The sequence below is a fragment of the Drosophila montana genome, unplaced genomic scaffold (genome assembly GCF_035044405.1).
Source record: "Drosophila montana isolate Dmon_TW-CO22-7 unplaced genomic scaffold, ASM3504440v1 contig_3213_1, whole genome shotgun sequence".
NCBI classification, from domain to species: Eukaryota; Metazoa; Arthropoda; class Insecta; order Diptera; family Drosophilidae; genus Drosophila; species Drosophila montana.
The window spans coordinates 1,108,873-1,130,419 of NW_026998093.1; the positions used below are offsets into that span (position 1 = coordinate 1,108,873).

Consider the following 21,547-nt stretch of genomic DNA (forward strand, 5'->3'; position numbering starts at 1 on the left):
TTACCCCCTCCCCCCTTTTTGACTTCTCTTTTCTGCAACTATTGATTTTCACCTGGAATCAATCCACCGTTTTGGCCATCTACAAGTCGCACAGCTATTCAGCTAGATCTGCTAACCATATCTATATAAAAGTTTGTGTACACATAAAAGCCATGCCCCGTTTTGTTGCCTGCCCCATTGTTGTTGCTGCTGCTGTTGCACGTCGTTCACTTTGCCAATTTTTGTTTAGTTTTATCGTTGTTGTTGTTGCCGTTTTTCGCTTTGGCATTGACGTATTGCTGGGAAGGGGGCGTCACACTCTGATATTTGTCGCTGTTTATTGCTAAGCAATTTTTTTGGCAATAGTTTTGCAGTCGCTTTGGCTTCGCGTAGGCGCTCGGCGTTTTCTCTAACTCTCTGGCGGCGTTTGCCCGTTTCTCTCGTATAATTGAATTTGTTGTCGGGGCTGCCACAACAAAGCAGCGGCATTTGCATGCAGCGAGCACCTAATAAACTGAACTTTAAAGCTGCGCCATGGGGCACAGAAGTTGGTCAGAGAGTTGATCGGCGCAGTTGTCAATCAAAAAGTCAAATTCCAACTGTCCAAAATGCGCAATTTGTCTGCACAATTGAGACGGAAAGCGAATGCGACATCGAGCTGAGAATGCGACGAGAGGCCGCCAGCTAAAACACACTCACACACACGCAGACAACTAACATATTGCGCATACGCCGCATACGCCGCGTGCGCCGGCACATTTAATAAGTTGGCGAGTTACGAGCTCTGGGCACGCGAATCAAATCAAATCGCATCGTATCGTATCGAAACGCCAATCGACTATCGACAATCGACTGAGGAATGCAGCCAGCGCGATCATGCGACAATTCACAATCACAATTACAACAACAAAAACAGCCACTCACATGGCTAACAGCTTGTATATTAACCCACTGCAATTAAAGAATATTCCATAAATGAGTCGGAGAAACTTGAAATATTGGGCTTACTTTGGCAGGCGAGTTACTTTCATTATAATATATACGTTTATCAAGGATCTAAGCCGATTTTAAGTAACTTGTTGAATACGAGAGAGAGAAGAAGAGAGGGAGAGAGAGAGAAAGAGAGAGACGGAGAAAAAGAGTATGAGCATCGATGAAGCATACTAAAGTTTACACTATAATCAAGGCTATAATTATGACAACCTGCGAGGCTTACTTGAATTGGTGAGAATCACAAAGAAGGGCGATTGTTAAAAATACGATTATTTTCAATTTGCAACAGATTGTTGTCGTTTATCTGCCAACAAAGTCGAAATATATTTGAACTACACAATCCTTCATAGATACTCCCCGGGAAAATTGAAGCCCAAACTAATTATCATCCATAACTATGCCAGCTGAAGGCCACTTTGCCTCAGCTTTTACTTCTATTTAAGCAAATAAATCTTGTCTTTAATCAGATTTTGGTCTATTCAATTGGATCTTACAAGCTTAATGCTCACCAGCAAAATGACTGTCAAGAATATCCAATGACTATTTGTGCAAAGCAAATCTCAATGGGTTAATCGCATTGTGTGTTGACAATTGACAAAGCCAAACAAATGTTAAACAATAAGCAAATAATTTTTCACATGACATGCAAATTTAGGATCGGGCAGGCAATTGGGCAGCCGGTTTAACCATTTGTGCAACATGTTGCCATTGGCCGAACGCATTTTGGCGATCAACTGGCAACTAGCAACTGCCACGCCAGACCCTCAAACAACCACATGTACATGTAACACACAGCAGCAATAATCACAGCAACAACAACAACAACAATCAGCTATAGGTCTATATAAAGTTATTCGATTTCTATGCTAATCGAATTGCAACGCAGACAACTGCGTAATGAGTTTGCCGTTTGCCGCTTGACTTACATGTGTTAACAGTTTCTGCTGCTTGAATACCCTGTAGTTTTCGACTTGCAGGGTGTCCGAGACTATGACAAATGAGCCTTCATCTTTACACACCCACAACTTTTGCAGCGATTTTAATAGTAAATATCTGTTTTTGTCTTATTTTCCCTGGCCGATTGATTGTTTGATGATCATTGCACAGATCAGGTCATAAGAGCTAGAAGAAGGATATTTTTACAACGCCGTTTTTGGAGAATTCCTCCTACAAGTGTGGAAAATAAGTGAAAATTTCATATACCATCCGATTAGCTTTAAACTAATTTTCAAAGATCTGTGAGAACTCATTGGAGATAAGATTCATAGATTACTCAAAATTCCCGAATAGGGTTCAAAGTTTCTTTGGATAAAGTTGCTGGCTCAAATTCATTTTTCATCAAACAGTTGAAGGTTAATCGCGCGCTTATAACGGATCACCATTTAGTCGAGCATCATTGACACATTCACTTTTATTTGTTGTTGCTGTTGCGAGGTGTTAATAGGTCAACAGCAATGTGTTGTCTTTAAATGCCAACTGTTCCAAGTTTGAACCCTATATAAACTATAGCTTAGATCGTATTCATGACATAAGTACAAGTTTTTGAGCTGTGCATATTTAGGGCCAAGCTATCGCGGCAAGTGAATCGTCGGCGGCAAATTGTTGCAACAGCTACGTGTCACGATCCCAGAGCCCAGAAATCACAGAGAGCACAAACTGGCAGACAGACAGACGGGCAGACAGACAAATGAAACGTTTTGAAAAGCTGCCTCACATGTGAGCCAAAGGTGCAGAGTTATGGTTATGGCTATATGTGCCGACAACAACCGGCATGCTCGACTAAGAGATGCCCTAGACTGGCAATAAGTAATATGCAGCTTTCTTGCTGGCCAAAAGGGAAAAGTTGTTTGAATTGCATTTAGTAATTCGCTGGGTATTTACGCTAGAGACTCGTGTCGTAATTACAGGGTATGGGGACAACAATGGGCAGTAGGAGTTGGTGGAAAATCGCCACAAATGAGCAGCGCGAAAAGCGACGACTGTCGAAATTGTTTGGCTATAAAACTAACCACAAAGTAGGAGCCCAGCTTGAGAACGGACAGACAGACTCGCAGGTCTGTCATATCGCAGACTTCATTCATATGGGAAACTGGGAGCCGTTCGGCTGGCACAGTTTGGTTGCCGCAGGTTGATGCCGATTGCCGCCGAGCCCAGCAACATTTTGCGGCAATTGCAACTTTATTTTGCTCGTTGTTCGAGGCACAACAACACAACACAAACAGCACAAAATATTCGAACGTCGTCAAAATGTCAGCGTGGCAAAATTTAATAAACAGCAACAGCAACAGACAGCGGCAACTTTTTAGCGACGCGTGTTGCCAACATGTTGCATAAAGTACAAAAAAAAAAATGGGAAAATATATAAATGCAAAAAAAAAGGCGAACTGACAACGAAAATATGTTGCACGCGTCGCTGCTCCGATTTTTGTTGTGCATTTTTGCAGCACATTCCCAATTTGTGAGCCGCCCCAAAAAAGGATGCAGGGTGTGTGTGGCACACACACACACACGCGCACACACATACATATTTGTCATGCCGGGCAAACACCAAAAGCGAACAAATTCCCACGTTTAGTTTTATTTTGCTCGTTTTTATAGTATTTCAGTTATTGTGCGTGTCTTGCGAAATATTGTTTAATTAAATTTATTCGCTTGAATGAAAATGCAAAAAGCCAAAACGATTTATCATTTACAATTTTAATTTTGTTGTTGCCATATTTAGTCAAATTTGCTGGCAAAACAAATTGATTAATTGATTCAGGCGCGATCTGATCTTAAAGAGAACTTTCCCAGCTCTAAAGAGGCCCGCATGATCGATGATGCGCTCCCGCGGTTGCACGCTGCGTATGCGCAATGCGCAAGGACACGAGATGCGCCCAAATGGGCCCCAAAACTTCAAGCCCCAAGCCGAACGCTGCGTAACTCTCTGCAGTAGCCGCGCGTTGTCTGCAATATTGATGTCAGGGCCAGTCGAAAGTGACGACGTTTGAACGCGAACCCCGCTCGGGTCTCCCGCCTCCCCCCTCTGGCAAGCTTAGTTGAGCAAACACTCATTAATCATCTGCCCAACCGAACTGAACGAGTTCCTCAATGATCGCCGCAACTGCAGCTGAAACGGAGTCTGCGCCGGAGTCAGCTTCATTCAAGTGCTGCCCATGCGCCAAAAGTGATTGTTTTCGTATTACATAATCGGCAGCAACCTACAAGAAAGTAAAGCAACTCAGCAAAACATAACGAATGCGTTGATACACTCTCCCAAAGTGGAACACGGAAACTAAACACTCTCAAGGTTACAGCATCTACTCTTTAAAGATCTTAAGAGTTTGTAAGAGCTTCACATTCGTGATTAGAGCTGGAACCAGCTAGAATAATCGATAGTTCCTCAAATATATCGATAAGTTAGAGTAAAGAGTATCAAATGTTTGATTGCAAGCCTGCAAATCGAACAAGTTTGAAGGCGGCACTTAAATCTTTTAATGCACTAAGAACCGAATCGGTATTCAAACATAATACAGGGGAACTTTAAGCTGAACCTAGTTTCGAAAATCAAATGGTCTGGTTTGAAAAAGTTTATTTAGAAATATTACAAAATTCACGTTTTCTCTTTCTGATTCTCTTCGCTTCTCCTTTCTCATTAAATTTTGAATTTTTTATGAGTTGAAATTTATAAAGATGTTAAACTGTTAAATATAACTATTACTCTATGATAAAGTTACAAAATATAATCCTAGCTTCTGATTTTTATTCGCATTGTACTATTATTTGAAGCTTGCTTGGATCTGTTTCTTTTAGATAGAAAAAAAGATCTTTACGTTCGTATCTTATTAAAATAAGAATAAATTAGGAAAAAGCCTAGGTTCAAACCGCGACCTGGGGTCATGCACGCGAAAAATCAGTGGTTCAAACTCTGGACCTGAACCAATCACAATTTTATAGTACGACTTGTAGTCCAGCCCATAGATTAATGCCAGCTACTCAAATTATCTGATTTCCAAGTCTGCAACTCGCATCTCGCCATGATTTTGGACAAATTGAATAACATAATCAAGCAAACCGAAACTTGAGCCCAAACCCACTATCAAAACCGAAAAAAAATCGTAACAATTCGTGCAAATGGAGCCACAACAATTGACTCTTTATGGATGTGACTACATAATCATCAAGAGCATCTCTCCGAGGGCGACGCTTTCGCTTTGCCAATGCCTGGTGGCCACTTGAGCGCCCAGTTGGCAAACACCATGAGTTAGTTATAGACACCGTTGACGACGACGACGATGATGACGCCGCCGGCGGTTGTTGTTGTTGTTGGTGGTGGCTGCACTTGGCGCGTTTGTTTCCGGCGGCAGCTGGCGTTTAGGGGGCGGCTGGAGGTGTTGCGCCAAGGCCAGAGGAACGCATAGTCACACGCTCTATAAAAGCTGTCGATTCACCTGGCAATGGCATCAGTTCAACTCTTTAGCTCATCCCAACCAGATCCACGCTCAATATGAAAGTCTTCCTCTGTTTGCTGGCGCTGGGCGCAGTGGCCAATGCGGGCTACATTGGCGGTGGCGGTGGCGGCGGCGGCGGCGGTGGACATGGACATGGACATGGCGACTCCGGCCCTGCACCCGAGGTCAAAGTCATCAAAGTGATTCATGAATCGGCACCTTCTCAGGGTGGCTGGCAAGCAGGCGGCGGCGGCGGCGGCGGAGGCTGGTCAGCAGGAGGTGGCGGCGGCGGCGGTTGGTCAGCAGGAGGAGGCGGCGGCGGCGGTGGCTATGGTGGCGGCTATGCTGGCGCCTCCAGCGGCGGCTATGGTGGCTCTCAAGGGCAAGAGGTCAAGATTATCAAGATTATCTCACAGCAGTCTTCAGATGGTGGCTACGGAGCTGGCTCAAGTGGCGGCTGGTCAGCAGGTGGCGGCGGCGGCGGCGGCTCTGGCTGGTCTGCTGGCGGTTCGGGCTCTTCGGGCTGGTCATCTGGCGGTAGCGATGCCACCGCAGCTGTCAAAATCATCAAAATCATCTCGGAAACCAGCTCAGACGCTGGCTCTGGTGATGCCTCCGGCTGGTCAGCTGGCGGTGCAGGCAGCGGCGGCTGGGCTGCGGGTGGTCCTTCCAGCGGCGGCTGGTCATCGGGCGCTCCTGCCAGCGATGGCTGGTCCTCGCAGGGCGGCAGCGGCGGCGGCTGGTCCTCTCAGGGCGGCAACGGCGGCGGCTGGTCCTCGCAGGGCGGCAGCGGCGGCGGCGGCTGGTAAAAAAAGTTTCCACAACTCGTGATAAGCTCAAATCTCATTCTGCCTCATCTCATGCTCATTTCATTAACTTGTTGTTTTTTGCTCGCCTTATTTGTTGAATAAAAGTCTTTGTAATTTCCACAATCGATATTTTCCTTCAGCTGGTTGGGTTTCGGGTTTGGGTGGAGACGCGAAAAATCGTCTCAAACTTTTCCATTTAAGGCACCACAAAAAAATGCATTTAAGAGTCGAAAACAAAAGAGAAAGAAAGAAAACTCCAAGCTCCCTTCCCCTGGCTCCCCTCTCTCACCCTCTCTCTCTCTCTCTCTCTCTTACCCCATCTATATCTCTGCTAAAAAAAAAACACACTTAAGCGTAAAGTAATAAAATTCAAGCAACCAAAAAATGTCGAAAAAAAGGCAAAATCCAAAAAAGAAAAAGTGGGCGAAATAAATAGAAGCAGGCAAAAAACGAAAATAATAAAAGACTGCTCGGGCGGCAAAAAAAAAAGTAGAAAGATAGAAATAAAATAAAAATAGAAATATGTAAAATATCACTTTGAGGCGGCGACGCGTCGCCAGCCCCCCGAGAACCGAGCCAGGCAGCCAAGGATATCAAGGATATCAAGGATACTCAGACTTGCCACCGAAAAGGCCAAAAGTGCAAGAAAAAGCTTTTCCACTGCCGCACAGCGGGCCTCGGCGGGGGGGGCGCGCGCGCTTTTCTTGTATAAAAATATTTTCCATATAAATCTAACAAAGAACGTGTTCGGGTTACTTGATTAGGCGCCCAAAGTGTGCAAATTGCCGGGTACGCGGGACGCGGACAGAGGGGGGCGGGGAGGGGGAGGGCGACGGCAGACCGACAATGCGACGACGCCAGCAAGAGTTACAACAGTAGCTACAACAAGCAGAGTGTCGAGTACGCTCGACTAGAGTATACCCTGTTCATAGTCCGATGGTAATAATTTCTTCAGGGCTTAAATATGGCATTAAAATGTCTGTACATTCCAAAGCCCGAGACTAAACAGCTATTTATTCCGTTTAAAAGGTAACGGAGGATGGTATGAAAAAAATTATTTCTCTTTATCTGTTTAGAGACTATAAACTGCGAGTTAGACCGAACAAATCTTTTTAACTAAACCATATATAATGGTTTTATGGAAATTGGCGAAGAAGTACCTGATCGTAAAGACATTAGACATTAAAAGCGAAAGATGTAGAGACAGGCAGACAGATGGGCGGACGGACAGCTGCGCTTAGAGTTGGCTTTCTTCTACCTGGTACAAACAGCTGCTCGAAACAGGTATACTCCCTTGTCATAGGGTATAGCAGGCACGGAAAGTGGGCATATATATAGCCCGACGACTTTTCGGTTTCCTTAACGCTTTCCAAATAAATACTTACATAGAAATAAAAGAGAGCTAAAAAGGAAGGCGCAGCAAATCCAATTTGTTGTTGTCGCGTCAGGCGTTGGCTCCACAAAATGTTGATGCGCGCGAGAGGGGCGGGGGAGCGGGTCAGGGTAGAGGGGTAGCGGCTCAAGTTGGTTTTCATATTGATTTATTTGTTGATGGCCAGCAGGAAGTGCGCTGTGAGTGAATATTATTTTGGGACTATTGCGCAAATTTGATTTTGGATATTCTCGAGAAAATTGCTCAAATAAAAAAAGCAATAATTAAACGGGCGATCGATGCCCGCCACAGATCCCATCCAGACATCAACTTGTTGCGCCGGATAAACAAACAGGGCGAGCCGTGAATACCCCCACACACAAATTACTTAATATTCGCATTTCTATATATAAACATATAGTCGTACGATCCAAGAATCTGTTAAACAGCCACAGCAAAAAAAAAAAACAACACAAATGAAATGCCAAATTGAAATTATTTTTGATGAGTTTATGGAAAATTTACACCAAAAACTGAAATTTTCGCAGCTTCGCCTTCGGTGGATCTGTGGCCGGGGCGATTATTTCTGCGGTGCTTCTTTCAAATTTGTTATTATTTTAATTTTAATTTTGTTGATTGATGCTTTTGTTGTTGTTGTTGTTGTTGTTTCTTGTTATTGCCCGTTGCACGTGCAGCGCCAGAAATGTGGAAAATTGCGTGTTTGCCAAACAACAACAAATACAAGAACGCCGTTAAGCCAAAGTTAAGTTGTTCGCGGGACTCCTTTCTGGGGCGCCTTATTGACACAGTGTGTCTCTATGTGTGTGTGTGTGTGTGTGTGTGTGTGTGTGTGTGTGTGCTGAGTGTGTTGACTGTGGGCGCGTGTGGAGCGGCAGCATCGACAACACACTCAATGAGGCAAATGCAAACAGTTTACGTGACCCTCGTTCCCGCTAAACCCAGCTCTCCTCCTGCTACATTGCTCGGCAACCAACCCCCGCGGCATGCGGCAACTCGAAGCACTTATTATTATGCAATTTAGATTTATCGGAGTTGACAGACAGATGAAAGAATTAATTTCGAGTGGCTTCAAAGTCTAAAATTTATCTAAATTCAATTAATTGTTTGTCGTGAGGGACTGACCGATTGATGGGAAAAATGATTGACTTTCTGATTGATGGTTTGACAAACGGATTGATTTACTTACTGACTGACCGATTGTCTTACAAATATATTGAATGACTGATTGATTGACCAACTGACTGATTCATTGATTGACAGACTGATTGACTGATTAATTTACAAACTGACTGATTGACGTAAAAACCTATTGACTTGCTGATCAACTTACTTGCTGATTGACTGACTGAGAGATTGACCAACTGACTGATTAATAGATTGAAAAACTGATTGACTTTCAGACTGGCTGACTGATTGATTGACTGACAATTAACTGAGAGACTGACTGACGGATAAACTTGTTGATTGATTGACAAACCGACTAAATTATTGACAAGCTGATTGAATGTCTAATTTATTGAATGACTGATTGACTGGATGTCCGAACGAATGTCAAACGGATTGCCTGACTTGATTGACAGACTGATTAGTGAAATACAAAATTCAAACATCAGGTCAACGCACGTGCATAAGTGTATGGTAACAAAGGATTTTGGGAAATTCCACACATAAGTATGGAAGGTTGATGGAAAACAGCTGCATGAACCTTTTTTGTTGTCTACCTACTAATGTTTCGCCGTTTTTTTTTTCTAGAAACTTCACCAACATAGTGGAAAAATACGTGGCAAATGGTTGATGGCAATATTTTATTTTTTATTCGATCACCTTGAAACTACATTTTGAAAATCTGTGTAAAATATAATTTAAGACGCGCGGTTTAATATTATCAATTTGGTCCTTTTGGTATATAATTTCAATAAAAAACAATTATAATTTTTTTTAATTTTATTTTATTTTTCAGTTTTACGAATTTAATTTGGCATCTTCACCGAGTTAAACTCCAATTTATTTATCTGTCCGAGAAATAAAATCTCCTCAATGGCTTTTTTGGCCAGCAGCTTGTTCCTTCCATCCAGCTTGCGATAGGTTATGGCCCAGCCCTCCGCAAAGATGTCAGCCTCATCACGAGAGCTGTGATTGAGATTGGGCGCAACTTGCGGTTGGAACTGTGCTGCAACGTTGATTGACGGCTCCACGGGTAGCGGCAAGGGATCCACGGGAGGCTGGTTTACAGGTGACCCATTGGACACTGGTAACGCAGGCTCAAACTGAGCAAAAGTGAACGAATTAAAAATAAACAATTTAGATAAAAATCCTCTAATGATTTTCTCATATAACACTCACAACTTTGACTTCGGGTTCAGAGATGTCCTCCATTTCTTCATCGTCCTTTATATCATTGTTGGAATCTTCCTCGTCTGCGTGTGGATCTGGATCTGTATCATTCCAGAATCTATCCGACCCATCGGCAATATTTGAGACACGAGTTATCCTGCTATCATCAGCACGCAGGAAGGACAATTGATTGAAGTACCACAAATGTGGCACGTAGACGTCATCCGTTTTGTGGGCAATTTGTTCGCTCTGCTCCACTTTGCGAGCTTCGCGTCTGAAACAAGTCCGAATGCCGTTGATCCTGCGCCGCATGATCTCCAACGTGGCCTTTGGGTCTATTTTCCGATAGCATTCCAATAATTTTTCATAGGCAGCCTTCTTCATTCGGTAGTTCTTGTATACCTCGTCCGTGACCCGCCACAGCGCAGGTAGCTGGCGGTAGGCATCGAAGAACTCGAGCCACAGATCCGTTTGCGGTATGGCACTCATTGTAGTTTCACGGCTTGAAGCACACTAAAACTACCACAGACCGAGAGAGCGCTATAAATGCGCTCATGTCCATGTTTGATGCTCTCTGTACCTTCAAACACACACTTCGCACACACCAGTTTGAGAGAGATGTTTGATGTGCAACATGACTGACCGAGTCGTATGCACTGTGCAAGTTGTCAAACATGCTCTAAGCGGTTGTTGTCGAACTTAAAGGAGCGTACAACCGTTTGACAACCAACATGCAGTGTGGCTTCCCTTAAGTTGGCAACAGCTGTTCTTGTTGTTGTTTGCTGCTGTTGTTGTTATTGGCGTCATATCGCCGTCGTCTGTGGAAGTACAGCCATTACGTCTGGTCGACGACACTGGCAGCGCCAGACGTGCGTCGCAGTCGACGCCATTAACGACGCGACGTACCGCCATCGATTTGGCGTCGTCGTCTTCGACTCTACATGTTTGTCGCCAAGTACTCACAACACCAAACCGCACACACACACACACATGTGCATAATCACAAGTAAGGCAAAGAAAAAGTTGGCAAAATATGCACGAGACTAAAATGAGCGCAAAAGCACAAACAAAATATTATTACTAATTCATTTTGTTATTTTGTTCATTGCACCCTTTGCTTCTGTCGCGCTGTCGCCCACTAGCGACGCGTCGCCGCGACGCCGTATTTTCTCTACCTCTCCCTCTCCCTCTCTCTCTCTCTCTCTCTTTCACTCACACTCTCGCCTTGCACTTTTGCATTGCATCAGCCCAAACGGCAAGCCTTGCGTCTCGCTCTCCCTCAATCGCTTATTGCTTATTGCAATTCATTTGCGTGCGAGCTTTTTGTTGCATTTGTTTTGTTTTCGTTTATCGTTAAATGCTTTCAGGTGCCCGCTTCGCGATTCTTGCGCTGCTGCTGCGGCTGCACATCAAGTCATAATATAATTTATCATAATACTAATTTGAAGTGCGTCGACGCTGACGTTGACGGCGACAGCGACAGCGACAGCGGCGTCTGTCAATGCCAATCAGTTGTAAATGATATGGCTGACCGATTCTTGGGACTTTCCTGGTCGTTGTTGTTGTTGTCGTCAGGTGGTCGTTGGCGGTGCCAACTGCCAGACACCAAATTAACTACACTGCGATAAATTTGAGGGTGAAAGCAGGAAAGGAAATCGATTGCTTGAGGAAATGGTTCGTAAACAAATCAACTGACCAATAAGTGCTGGCTAAAAGGGCGCTTTATAACTGGACTTAAATTGGGTTCTTAATTGATTTACAAATCAATTTGTCAAGATGCTTATATCATGTTTAATTTGGTGTGCAAGCTGTGACACCACCTTTTATGATGCATGCCTGTATGATGTATGCCCGTATGATGTATGCCTGTAAGATGTATCAAGAAGCGAAACGGTTCGAACGCGAAATCTCAGTGTTCTTATTTACCATGAACCGGTGCTCTGGCTAAATGAATAGCAAAAGGAGCAAATGAATATTTATCTGATAGTCATGAAACCAATTTCTTTTAAGTAAAGGAAAGTATTGTTATTTTCCATAAATTTAACATTTATCGGATATAAAATTAACATATTTGAATATAACACAACCTTTTTTATGTAAAATAGAATTGTTCTTTTTACAATTTGAAGAATATGAAGAAGAAGAAAATGAAGCTTTTATCGCATTTCAAGATCTCGGTTCACGGATGTCGAAACCCAGTTTCGAATACCAAACCTTAAGGCGAGGACTTGGTTTATATGTATGAGACTTTGTAGCCTTTCTGCTGTAATATGATGCAAAAGTCCTCTTTTATCTTAAATCCTTCAGTTTTTAGATACTGCCTTCGTTTTTGCCAGACCCATTTCCATTCTTATTATCATACTCTAGCAGAAGTACGAAAAAATTTGGAACTTAAGTAAAAATTTGTAAATTCGTCAACTTTTTTGAGTGTTTACCAACACTGAAAATCTCTGATGGCCTGGGCGGCATGCATTTGCGTAATTCCTTTAATTGCACTGTTCAAATTTGTTGAAAGATTCATAAAGTGCACACACAAGCACACACTTAATCAGAGTCGCACACACACATACACACACACACACTCACACTCAATTACTGTGCAAACTGCCAGCAACTCAACAATAAAATGCGATTTCCTACCAACAATGTGCTCACACATACACACACACACACACAGGCACACGCACATTGTAATAATTTTTTGGGTCTGGCTTGTGCTTTGTTTTGTATGTGGGTCATGTCCTTATGAAATATTCAAATGTCCCGAATTAAGCATTTATGCCATTTCCACTCTTTTGTTGTTTGTCCGATTTTCCAGGCTATCCAAAGCTTTCCACCGCAGCCCGCCGCCCTCCCTCCCACTCCGCTCGACAACTATACTGAAAAACAAATTGTGAATGCGCACAACGCCTGATTATGTGTGCGTGCGTGCGTCTGTGTACGTGTGTGTATTTGTGTGTGTTTCAATTTCTTTATTGAAAATCTGACCAATTCATTGGGAAGGTGCACAAAATAGGCTTGCAAAGTGGGCGTAACGTGGGCGTTACAACAAAAGCAGCAAGAGAGAGACAATAAAACAGAAACGCATAAAAGCAAATAAATTGGTTACATTTGGTTAACACACTCACACGCACACACACACACACGTGGCATACCCAACACACACACTCTCTCACACACACACTCACACATTTCGTAAATCCGCAACGGAAGTTGTGCTTTTAAATCGATTTTGATTGATTTTTCTCACTGACAGGAAAAATGCCTTTTGGGCAGCACTCACAAAAACCCGCATATTGTGTGCGTGTGTGCCTGTGTGTGTGTGTGTGTGTGCGTGCGTGCGTGCGTGTGTGTGTATAAATAAAATCAAATTGTAAATAATCGAGTCGGAATCGTCGCCTGTTTGTGTTTCGCCAGCCCTTTGGCGCTTTTCACTTGAAATCCGTTTGCAAAAAATAATAAAGAAAAGAATAAACAAAAATAACAACAGACCGAAAATAAAAAATAAATTATTTTCACTAAAATTATTTTCAATATTTTAACTGTTGTTGTTGTTGTTGTTGTTGTTGCTGTTGTTGCTGTTGTTGCTGGGCGTGTTTAACTTTGCTTCGCTCGCAGCTCGTTATTTATTTATATTTATTGAATGTGTGTGCATCGCTTTATTTCAATATCATAAAAAAGTGGACATTGGCCCAAAGAAAATAAACTAAAAGCCAGCACTTACATTTTTAATACAAAATCAATAAATATAAAAATATATATGTAGGTATGTGTATGTATGTGTGTATATTAAAATATGTTGTCGCACACCCAGATGCAGCTGTGTGTGTGTGTGTGTGTTTTTTTTTTTTATTTTGTTAGGCACTTTTTATGGCTGCGGGCTCATAAAAAGCGCATAAAGTGGCTTTAACATGGCATAAAAAATGCACCCAAGAGTGCCAATAGTTGGGCCAGGGACAGGGGAACAGGGCATCGGGAGGGCTAGGGTCAGCCATCTGTCTATCTCTCTCTTTCTCTGGATGCTTTGGATGGTCAGAGGCGTGGCCTTAAGCGACTTAGAAAAGAACCCGAAGAACCATATGTGACAAAGGAGCACGTGTCAGTGGAGGAGGTGTGAATGAAAACGAAAGAGTTAAATAGGCAGACAAGCGGAGAGAGCAAGAGAGAGGGAGAGACAAAGTGCGAAGTGCAGCTTTCTGCTATATATAATATATTACTAAATATATATTCTATATCTATAAAAAATAACGAGCAAGAAAGAAGATTTAATATCCTTTTAGGCATTTGCTGGTATTTGAGAATTGTGAAGCTCGTAAATGCTGGGTTTGATGCAAACATCTTGGAAAACAGAATATTTTGCCACAAAAGAACATACATTTCGACCGATCGTTACTTTGACAGCTACATATATAATATAGACGTATGATGAGGTTAAGATTATGCTTATACAAGAGGAGCATAGTGTAAGTAATAAGTCCCGAGCTGGGTCAAGATATCATAACGAAAAAATAGGCTTCCCATACAAGAATCTACTTTTCGACAGCTCGTTTGTATGGTAGCTGTATAATATAGTCTTCTGATGATAGTAAGAGTATATGAAGAGTTTGTTCAAGATATCTTGATAAACAAAACAGTTTTCCATACGAGAACCTCTTTTTCGACACATCGTTTTTTATGATACAGTGGTCCGATCGGGCCGGTTCCGACATATGCTTCCTGCATCAGAAATAAAATTTTAAGGCTAAAGTCTGAGACCGGCTCGCATAGAAACTGACAGACGGACGCACGGAGGGACAATCAGACGGAGATGACTATATCAACTGGGCTACTGACGATGTTCTAGAATATATATACTTTATGGGATCGGAGATGTCTCCATTTATTACACATTTCATGACAAAACCTTAATACCCTCTACAAGAGTAGTATAAATTGATAAATTCGTATTTAAACTATTTCTGGCAATCCTTTTGCACATATGTAAATCCACCCTTGGGCATTTTCGTGAGTACATCATAGGCCAAAAGGTCTCATCAATCTGAAGCTTTTCCTGCTTCGACAACACCTTTTTCCTTCACAATTTCCTGTGCTTTTGGCATAAGTCAAGCATCAGGGCATACAATAAAACACATATACATAATTTACATGGCTGCATTAGGGCGTAATTAAAATATCACACCCATGCAAACAAATGCCAGACGAATCTAACCCCCCCCCCCCCCCCACACACACACACACTACGTACACTTTCTACGGTCTGGTTCGGCACCCTGTTTTGGCATCTTGTGCCCGACAAATAATCTTTAAACCCGCTTTTTGTTTTTAATAAAAAGGTCTTTACAAATATGTTAAGCCGCTCATCATTGCCTTATGCGCTGTTCCTTCCATTTGCCGGCAACCTTTCGCCAAGGCGAACCCAGCCCAAAGCCAACCCAACCCAGCCAGGACTCAACCGTCCCCATCCCTTGGTCCCAGGCCAGTTGCACGGTCCATAGTTGAATTCTACCCAGAACGGCCACGTCTGCAAATCAAAGAAGCGTATCGCGCACGTGTCTGAAATATGCATTAACACACCGCCGCCACCACCGACAGCACCACCCACACCACCACCCACTCAAACCAGCCACCCACAAGGAAGGGGCGCCCACTTGTGCTAGTCGCTGCCAGCGGCAGACAGTGGCCCGGTTCTGATCACACCCCGGGCCGGAGAGCATCCACCGAAAAATGATTTTATTTTTAATATTAATTGCAGCAATCGAGTGACCATGACAACAACAACCCTCGGGATCAGGCGAGACGACCCTGTCGACATCCCAAACACCCCTCCTCCTCCTCCTACGTTTCCGCCCAGCCGGATGTGGCAATTGAAATCCGAAAGCTCTACATAAAATGTACACAATATTTATACCCCACAAGGCGAATGGAAAAAAAAAGTACAATTGTAAACCTATTTAACTTCTGAAAATGTCATCTGTTCACGACGATGGGGTCCGATCCAGCTACTTGCAATCCTTCATGATTTCTCCTATGGCAAAGGGCAAGGTCTTGGTCTTGATATAGTCCAGATGCCGCACCGCTTCTGTGAACTCGCCCATAGACAGAGGCGGCACCGGTTCGATGTCCTTGTATATTTTCGACTCGATCAGTATCAATTGAAAGTTAATCAGGTCAACGGCCGACCTCATCTCATCGACGTCGACATCGATTTTCTTGCTGCAATCATCAATCAGTTTCTTGGGAGTTGTGTCCGGGGCTTGTACAGCTGCCTCAATCTTCATTTTGTGCTCCTTCAGCAGCTTCTGCTTGCGTACCTTGAAAAGCTTCCGCACGATATAAAATAATGGCAATATGATTAGCAGCAGCCCGTATATCGTTGACTGGCCAAACCATTCAAGCATGTTGGCTTACTTTTACAAAATAAATACAGCTGGCTGGTTGAAACCTACAAAAACAGGCAGCCAACTATTCTTGACTGGAAGATCGACTGTTGATGCGTTGAGAAATAGTTACACTAGCCTACTCAATCGGTTTCTATAGAGTCTAGCTAGAGGTATTTTGTGAGAAAACGAATCTTCCTTTAAAGCTGTACGATATAGTCAATGGATCGATCGTTTCTATATATATGTATATATGCATATATTAAATACAAATATTAAGCCCATTTTAAAGTCTGCATAGAGAAGTCCAAAGAGTAAAAGGAATATATTCTAGGTTACGAATATATTTTCGGCTAAGCAATGAGAATTCAATATGATATAAACGAATAACCCGCCGGCTACACTTGTTTCCTTCTGACACAATTCTGACTCCTCACATAACCCGTCGCCTGCTGCCTGCCGCTTGCCGCTTGCCTTGGCTCCTGGTTTGCAGCCACTTGCCCCAGTCACTCGTTTCATAGTCAACCCCTTGCGCGACACGAAACGAAATCCCCGACCCATGTCCGGAACGCAAATAAACGATAAAAGCGCAGTCGTTGCGAATAACACTAACAATAAGTAGCGAGAGGCGATGGGCGAGAGACGACAGACGAGAAGCGTAAGCCGACAGACGATACACGAGAGGCGATAGACGAGAGCCGAACGAACTGTCGCACTCGCTGACTTACTCACTTACTCGCTGTTGGGCAGGCTCGTCCGTCGTCTGCTCGTTGTTTGGTTCGACAAACGCGGGAGTTGCCTGGGCGCCCAGCAATGCCAGCAGCCAGAAATACAAAAGTGCACAATGTGCGCAAAATGTGAGCGGCAAGGGATGATAGCCAGGGGGTGAGAGCGGGCGACAGAGAGAGCGTGAAAATGAGAGCAGGCGTTTGAGTGTGAGCGAATGGGCGAGAGAGCTAAAGTTGAAAGTTAAATTGATTTGAGCTGGGCCGAAGGGTTGGCCCTGTGGGTGTGTGTGGGTGTTTGTGGGTGGATGACGGTGGCTTTGGGTGACTTTCAGCATGTGGCAGCCGCTGCTTAGCATGTTTCCTGCCATTAGACGTTGCCACGTGCGCAGTGAGAGAGCGAGCGTAGCGCACACACACACTCACACACACTTACTCGCTGCTCTCTCTCTCACTCGCTCGCACCCGCGCCCTCTCTAGCTTTGTGTTAGCTGAAAATGAGGCGCAAATTTTGTGGCAAGCAACAAAAAAAAAAGGTTCAACAAATGGTTTGGCTCGCTACCAAAAACCGAAGCCGTAACCGAAACTCCGGCTCAGGCCGAAACCCACCGCCCAAGCGCCACCCACTATTTAGTAATGACACAAAGTTGTAATGGGCTAGCTGTGCGGTAGCGGGGTGTAGGGGGTGGGAGGGGTGTAGGGGGACACTGGCTGTGTGCATAAAAACGTGTGGCATCATTTTTCAGGCTCGACTTTGCTGTGCGGGGGCAGGGGCAGGGTCGGTTCTGGGTGTTTTCTGGTTTTGGGCGCACAGCAATTCGGCACACAGGACACAGGACGATGCCGCCTGCCCACACTCTGCTCGCTCTAGTGCTGTCTCTGTCGCACGCACGCAAACAATCGCTTCAAAAATTATGTCAACGAGCTCTGTTGATTTTCCATTTTGCCAGCCTTTTAGCCTCCTTCCTGCTGCCACTGCTTCTTCTTCTTCTTCTTGTTGTTGTTGTTATTTTCCGCTTTGTTTTTGTTGTTAATGCTGATGTTATTTGCCATTTGCTTTTGTTGTTGTTGTTGTAAGCGCCGCCTGACGCTGGTTAATTACATTTTACAAAATTTGCTGTCAAGTAGTTAAGTTGGGTTAAGTCGAGCGCGCCGCGCTGTTGACGCCGCTGTCGACGTCGCAGCGACTGCGAAGCGACTGTGTTGTTGGTAATTTAATATTCGATTTTATAATTTTTATACGCTGACCTTTTTGCATTTGTGGCATTTTCTTTTTAATTATTTATGTGCGGTTCTGCGAGAGGGGTAGTAGGAGAGGGGAGGGGCGCGGGGCTTTGTTTTTGTTTTTTCTTTGCGCAGATTAAACGAAAATCGACATATTTAATTATGCAGACAGGTGCCTGTAATGCGGCATTGTACTGCCATGTTGGGCTAGCCCCAGAGGATGGCAGGACTTAAGAGCGGGCGCCAAAGGATTAAATGGCTGATCCTGCAAATTAATATGTACAGATGAATTTTCAAACATTTCAGATTAAGATTTGCATGCCACACAAAGGAACTAAAAGGAAACCAAGAAGTCTACAAAGGCTTAAGAACTTAGCGCTGGAAAAGTTGCATTCATATCCCAGATACCAGACTATATGTAACTCCGGAATAAATGAAAACTTTCATATACTTTTAAACTGCCTGCCTGACTGAGTGTGTGTATGTGTGGGTGGGTGTGTGTGTTTGTGTGTGTGTGTGTCGGGGAGTAGGAAAATTCAACAAAAATATTTTTAAAAGCTCAAGTCAGCAACACAGACATTAAGCTAAAAATTGCACTCGAGCACAAATGCGCGAAAGAGATGCAATAATAACGAGAAAAAGAGACGAAAAAACAGACCAAAAAGGACAAAGAAAAAGTTGAAAAGGAAAAATAAAGAAAATTATACAAAAAATCATAGAGCACTAACAAAAATAACCTAAAGTCGACTTTCTAATGCTCTATGTTCAGCTCTTAATATTATATAAAAATAAATAAATAAATAGTGTAAATGTTATAAGTGTAGTTATCAATTGTTAAATAATATTATATATACATATATATTTTTTATATAAAAAAATTAATTATTATAATACCCCATACTCATAGCAAATGCTATGAAATATATTAAAAATATTAATATCTTGTAGCTAATCAAAATAATAATCAAACATAAAATTAAATATATTTGAATATTTTAAGAGTTTGCTAAGTTAATGGTTAAGCTGATCTGATATTCGGCTATGCCCGATGATCCTGTTGCGTAAGAGTATAAAAACTTTGAGAGCAAAAGACAAGCAACGAGACAAGCAGAAATAAAAATGAGAAGAAGGCAAAGAAAATATAAAAAAAATGAGAAGAAAACTCTAGCGCAAAATGTTACGCTTGCATTTGAGCACAGGCAAAGGTGTAGGGGGTGAGTGAGGGACTAGGGGGGAGGGAGGGAGGTGAGGTGCGATGCGGTGGGCGCTGTTGTGGGTATTTGGGGAATTGGTTTGGTGTTGGTATCTGCCAGTTTGAGAGCATGTGGCTCCAACAATGACAGCAGCGAGGCGAGTTGTTGTTGTTGTTGTTGTTGTAGTAGGTGATGCTGCTGCAGCAACAGCCGGCGAAGGACGACAAAGATGAGAAGCAGGTGGGGCAGCAGCGTTAGAGGATGTGGAGCAGCAGTACGATGAAGGCATTAAGCTGCTACACACACACACACACACGCACACTTACACCCACACAGATGGCAGACATTATGGGCAGCAGAGGCGAAGGATGCGTTTGCCATGAAATACGCACAGATATACACACACCCACACAGACACAAGCGCATGCGGCACACTTTCACACACACAGACACCCACACGCACACACATAAAGAACTTGGCAAGAAACTTGCGCGGCTTTTCACAGCGGGCGGCAACTGGAGGGGGCCTTGGGACGCTTGGCATATCCATGCCAAAGCGATAGAAGAAAAAGCCAGTCAGACAGACAGACAGACAGACAGACAGACAGGCACACATACCCACACACACACACACACACACGGACACACACACACACACACACACACACATGCCAGGACAAAATGGCAACATAACTGTAGTGAAAATGTCAAGAGAGAGAAAAGATATTAAAACGTATTTGACTTCTGCGAGTTTGCGGATGAAGCAGAGACGGAGACGGGGGCGGAGACGGGGACGGAGATGGAGGACATGAGCAGGATGTGCGCCAGTGTGGCACAATGAAAAATATATAAAGAAGCCGCATACACACACATAGACACACACACACACACAACACACCCACATGCACACACAGCTTATGACAAAAATAATAAAAATGGCTCAAGAAACGAAGCAGCTGAAAAGCAAAACGAAAACAGCGCAAAAATATAAAGCAAAGTAAAATAAAAGTGTAGCAAAAAAGCAAGCAAAAAAAAGCGTACGAAATACAAGTATAAAAATGAATTTTAGATGACAGTCAAAGTGCTTGGTAGGGGGTGCTTGGGGGGCGGGGCTCTGTCTGCAGCGGGGGCGGCGGTGCGGTCCGTAGGTTTGTCTTTGCAGTTAAGCAGACGAGTAAATGTTGTCCTTATTGTTGTTGCTGCCGCTGCCGCTGCCGCTCCTGACGAGGCTGTCGTGTCTGCTATTTTATGCCAAAGACGTCGCAAAAACTGTGCAACTGGGCGTTGGGCGGTGGGCGGAGCTGGGGCTGGGCCAGCAGCATTGCACAGCAACAGCAGCAGCAGAAAAAAGTGAAGAGAAGCGACAAAAAGTGGAAAGTTTTATGGGCAACAGCAGCAAAAATTGCAATATACCATAGCGAGGACTACGACGAGGACTCTCCTGACGTGGATTGGCCATGGGCGTCGGGTGCTCTTCTCTTGTGGGCAGCAGGCGTGCGGCGGGATTGGGCCGGGCCGGGCCGGGCCTGGCCTGCTCTCCGGCGCTGGTGAGGTGATGAGGTTGCTGATGTTGATGGCGTTGGCACTGCCGAGCCACTGACAACCAGACCAGCAGAAGGAGCAGCAGCAGGAGCAGTAGCAGCAGGAGGAGCAGCAATGGCAAAAGACAGTGGCGTGCCTAAGTCAAGTATTTGGGGATTTGACTCAAACAAACTAAAATCAATAAAGCTACAGCTGGCCTTGCTATACTACTGATCCTTAGGTGATTATATATATATATTATATATATATATTAGCGGGTTTTACCCGGCCTTGTCCGTGGCAAGTTCTGTAGATATTGTAGATACTACTTTTTTACCCAGTTTCTAATCGTATTATCTTTAGCTTTACTTCAATTTGAAAATACATGTTTAAAGTCCTCAAAATAGAGAACCATAACTTGGAATCAACGCTTTCCACCCATGATATTTCAATAAAGACTTTACTTATGAGGGAAATTTTAAAGTTATTTACAATTCAGTATAACTTAGGGTTTGAAAATTCAATATTTATGATAATCATTAGATGAATAAAGCTTATATACGAGAGGA

General features: G+C 43.6%; 2 protein-coding genes and 1 long non-coding RNA gene across 7 annotated transcripts in view; 1 reads left to right on the top strand and 2 right to left on the bottom strand.

Annotated features, from left to right (window-relative positions):
• LOC135432762 (uncharacterized) overlaps positions 1–21,547 on the bottom strand; it is a 151,427-nt gene that overhangs the window by 68,591 nt on the left and 61,289 nt on the right. The window lies entirely within an intron of this gene.
• Positions 5,459–6,292, top strand: LOC135432800 (uncharacterized). The gene is made up of 2 exons (XM_064688630.1): positions 5,459–5,741; positions 5,784–6,292. The coding sequence occupies exons 1-2, from the start codon at positions 5,459–5,461 to the stop codon at positions 6,209–6,211; spliced, it is 711 nt and encodes a 236-aa protein (XP_064544700.1). The 3' UTR covers positions 6,212–6,292.
• On the bottom strand, positions 9,575–10,529 carry LOC135432812 (uncharacterized). The gene is made up of 2 exons (XM_064688640.1): positions 9,948–10,529; positions 9,575–9,871 (listed from the first exon to the last, which is right to left on the bottom strand). Exons 1-2 carry the CDS (start codon positions 10,425–10,427, stop codon positions 9,575–9,577), a joined length of 777 nt encoding a protein of 258 aa, XP_064544710.1. The 5' UTR covers positions 10,428–10,529.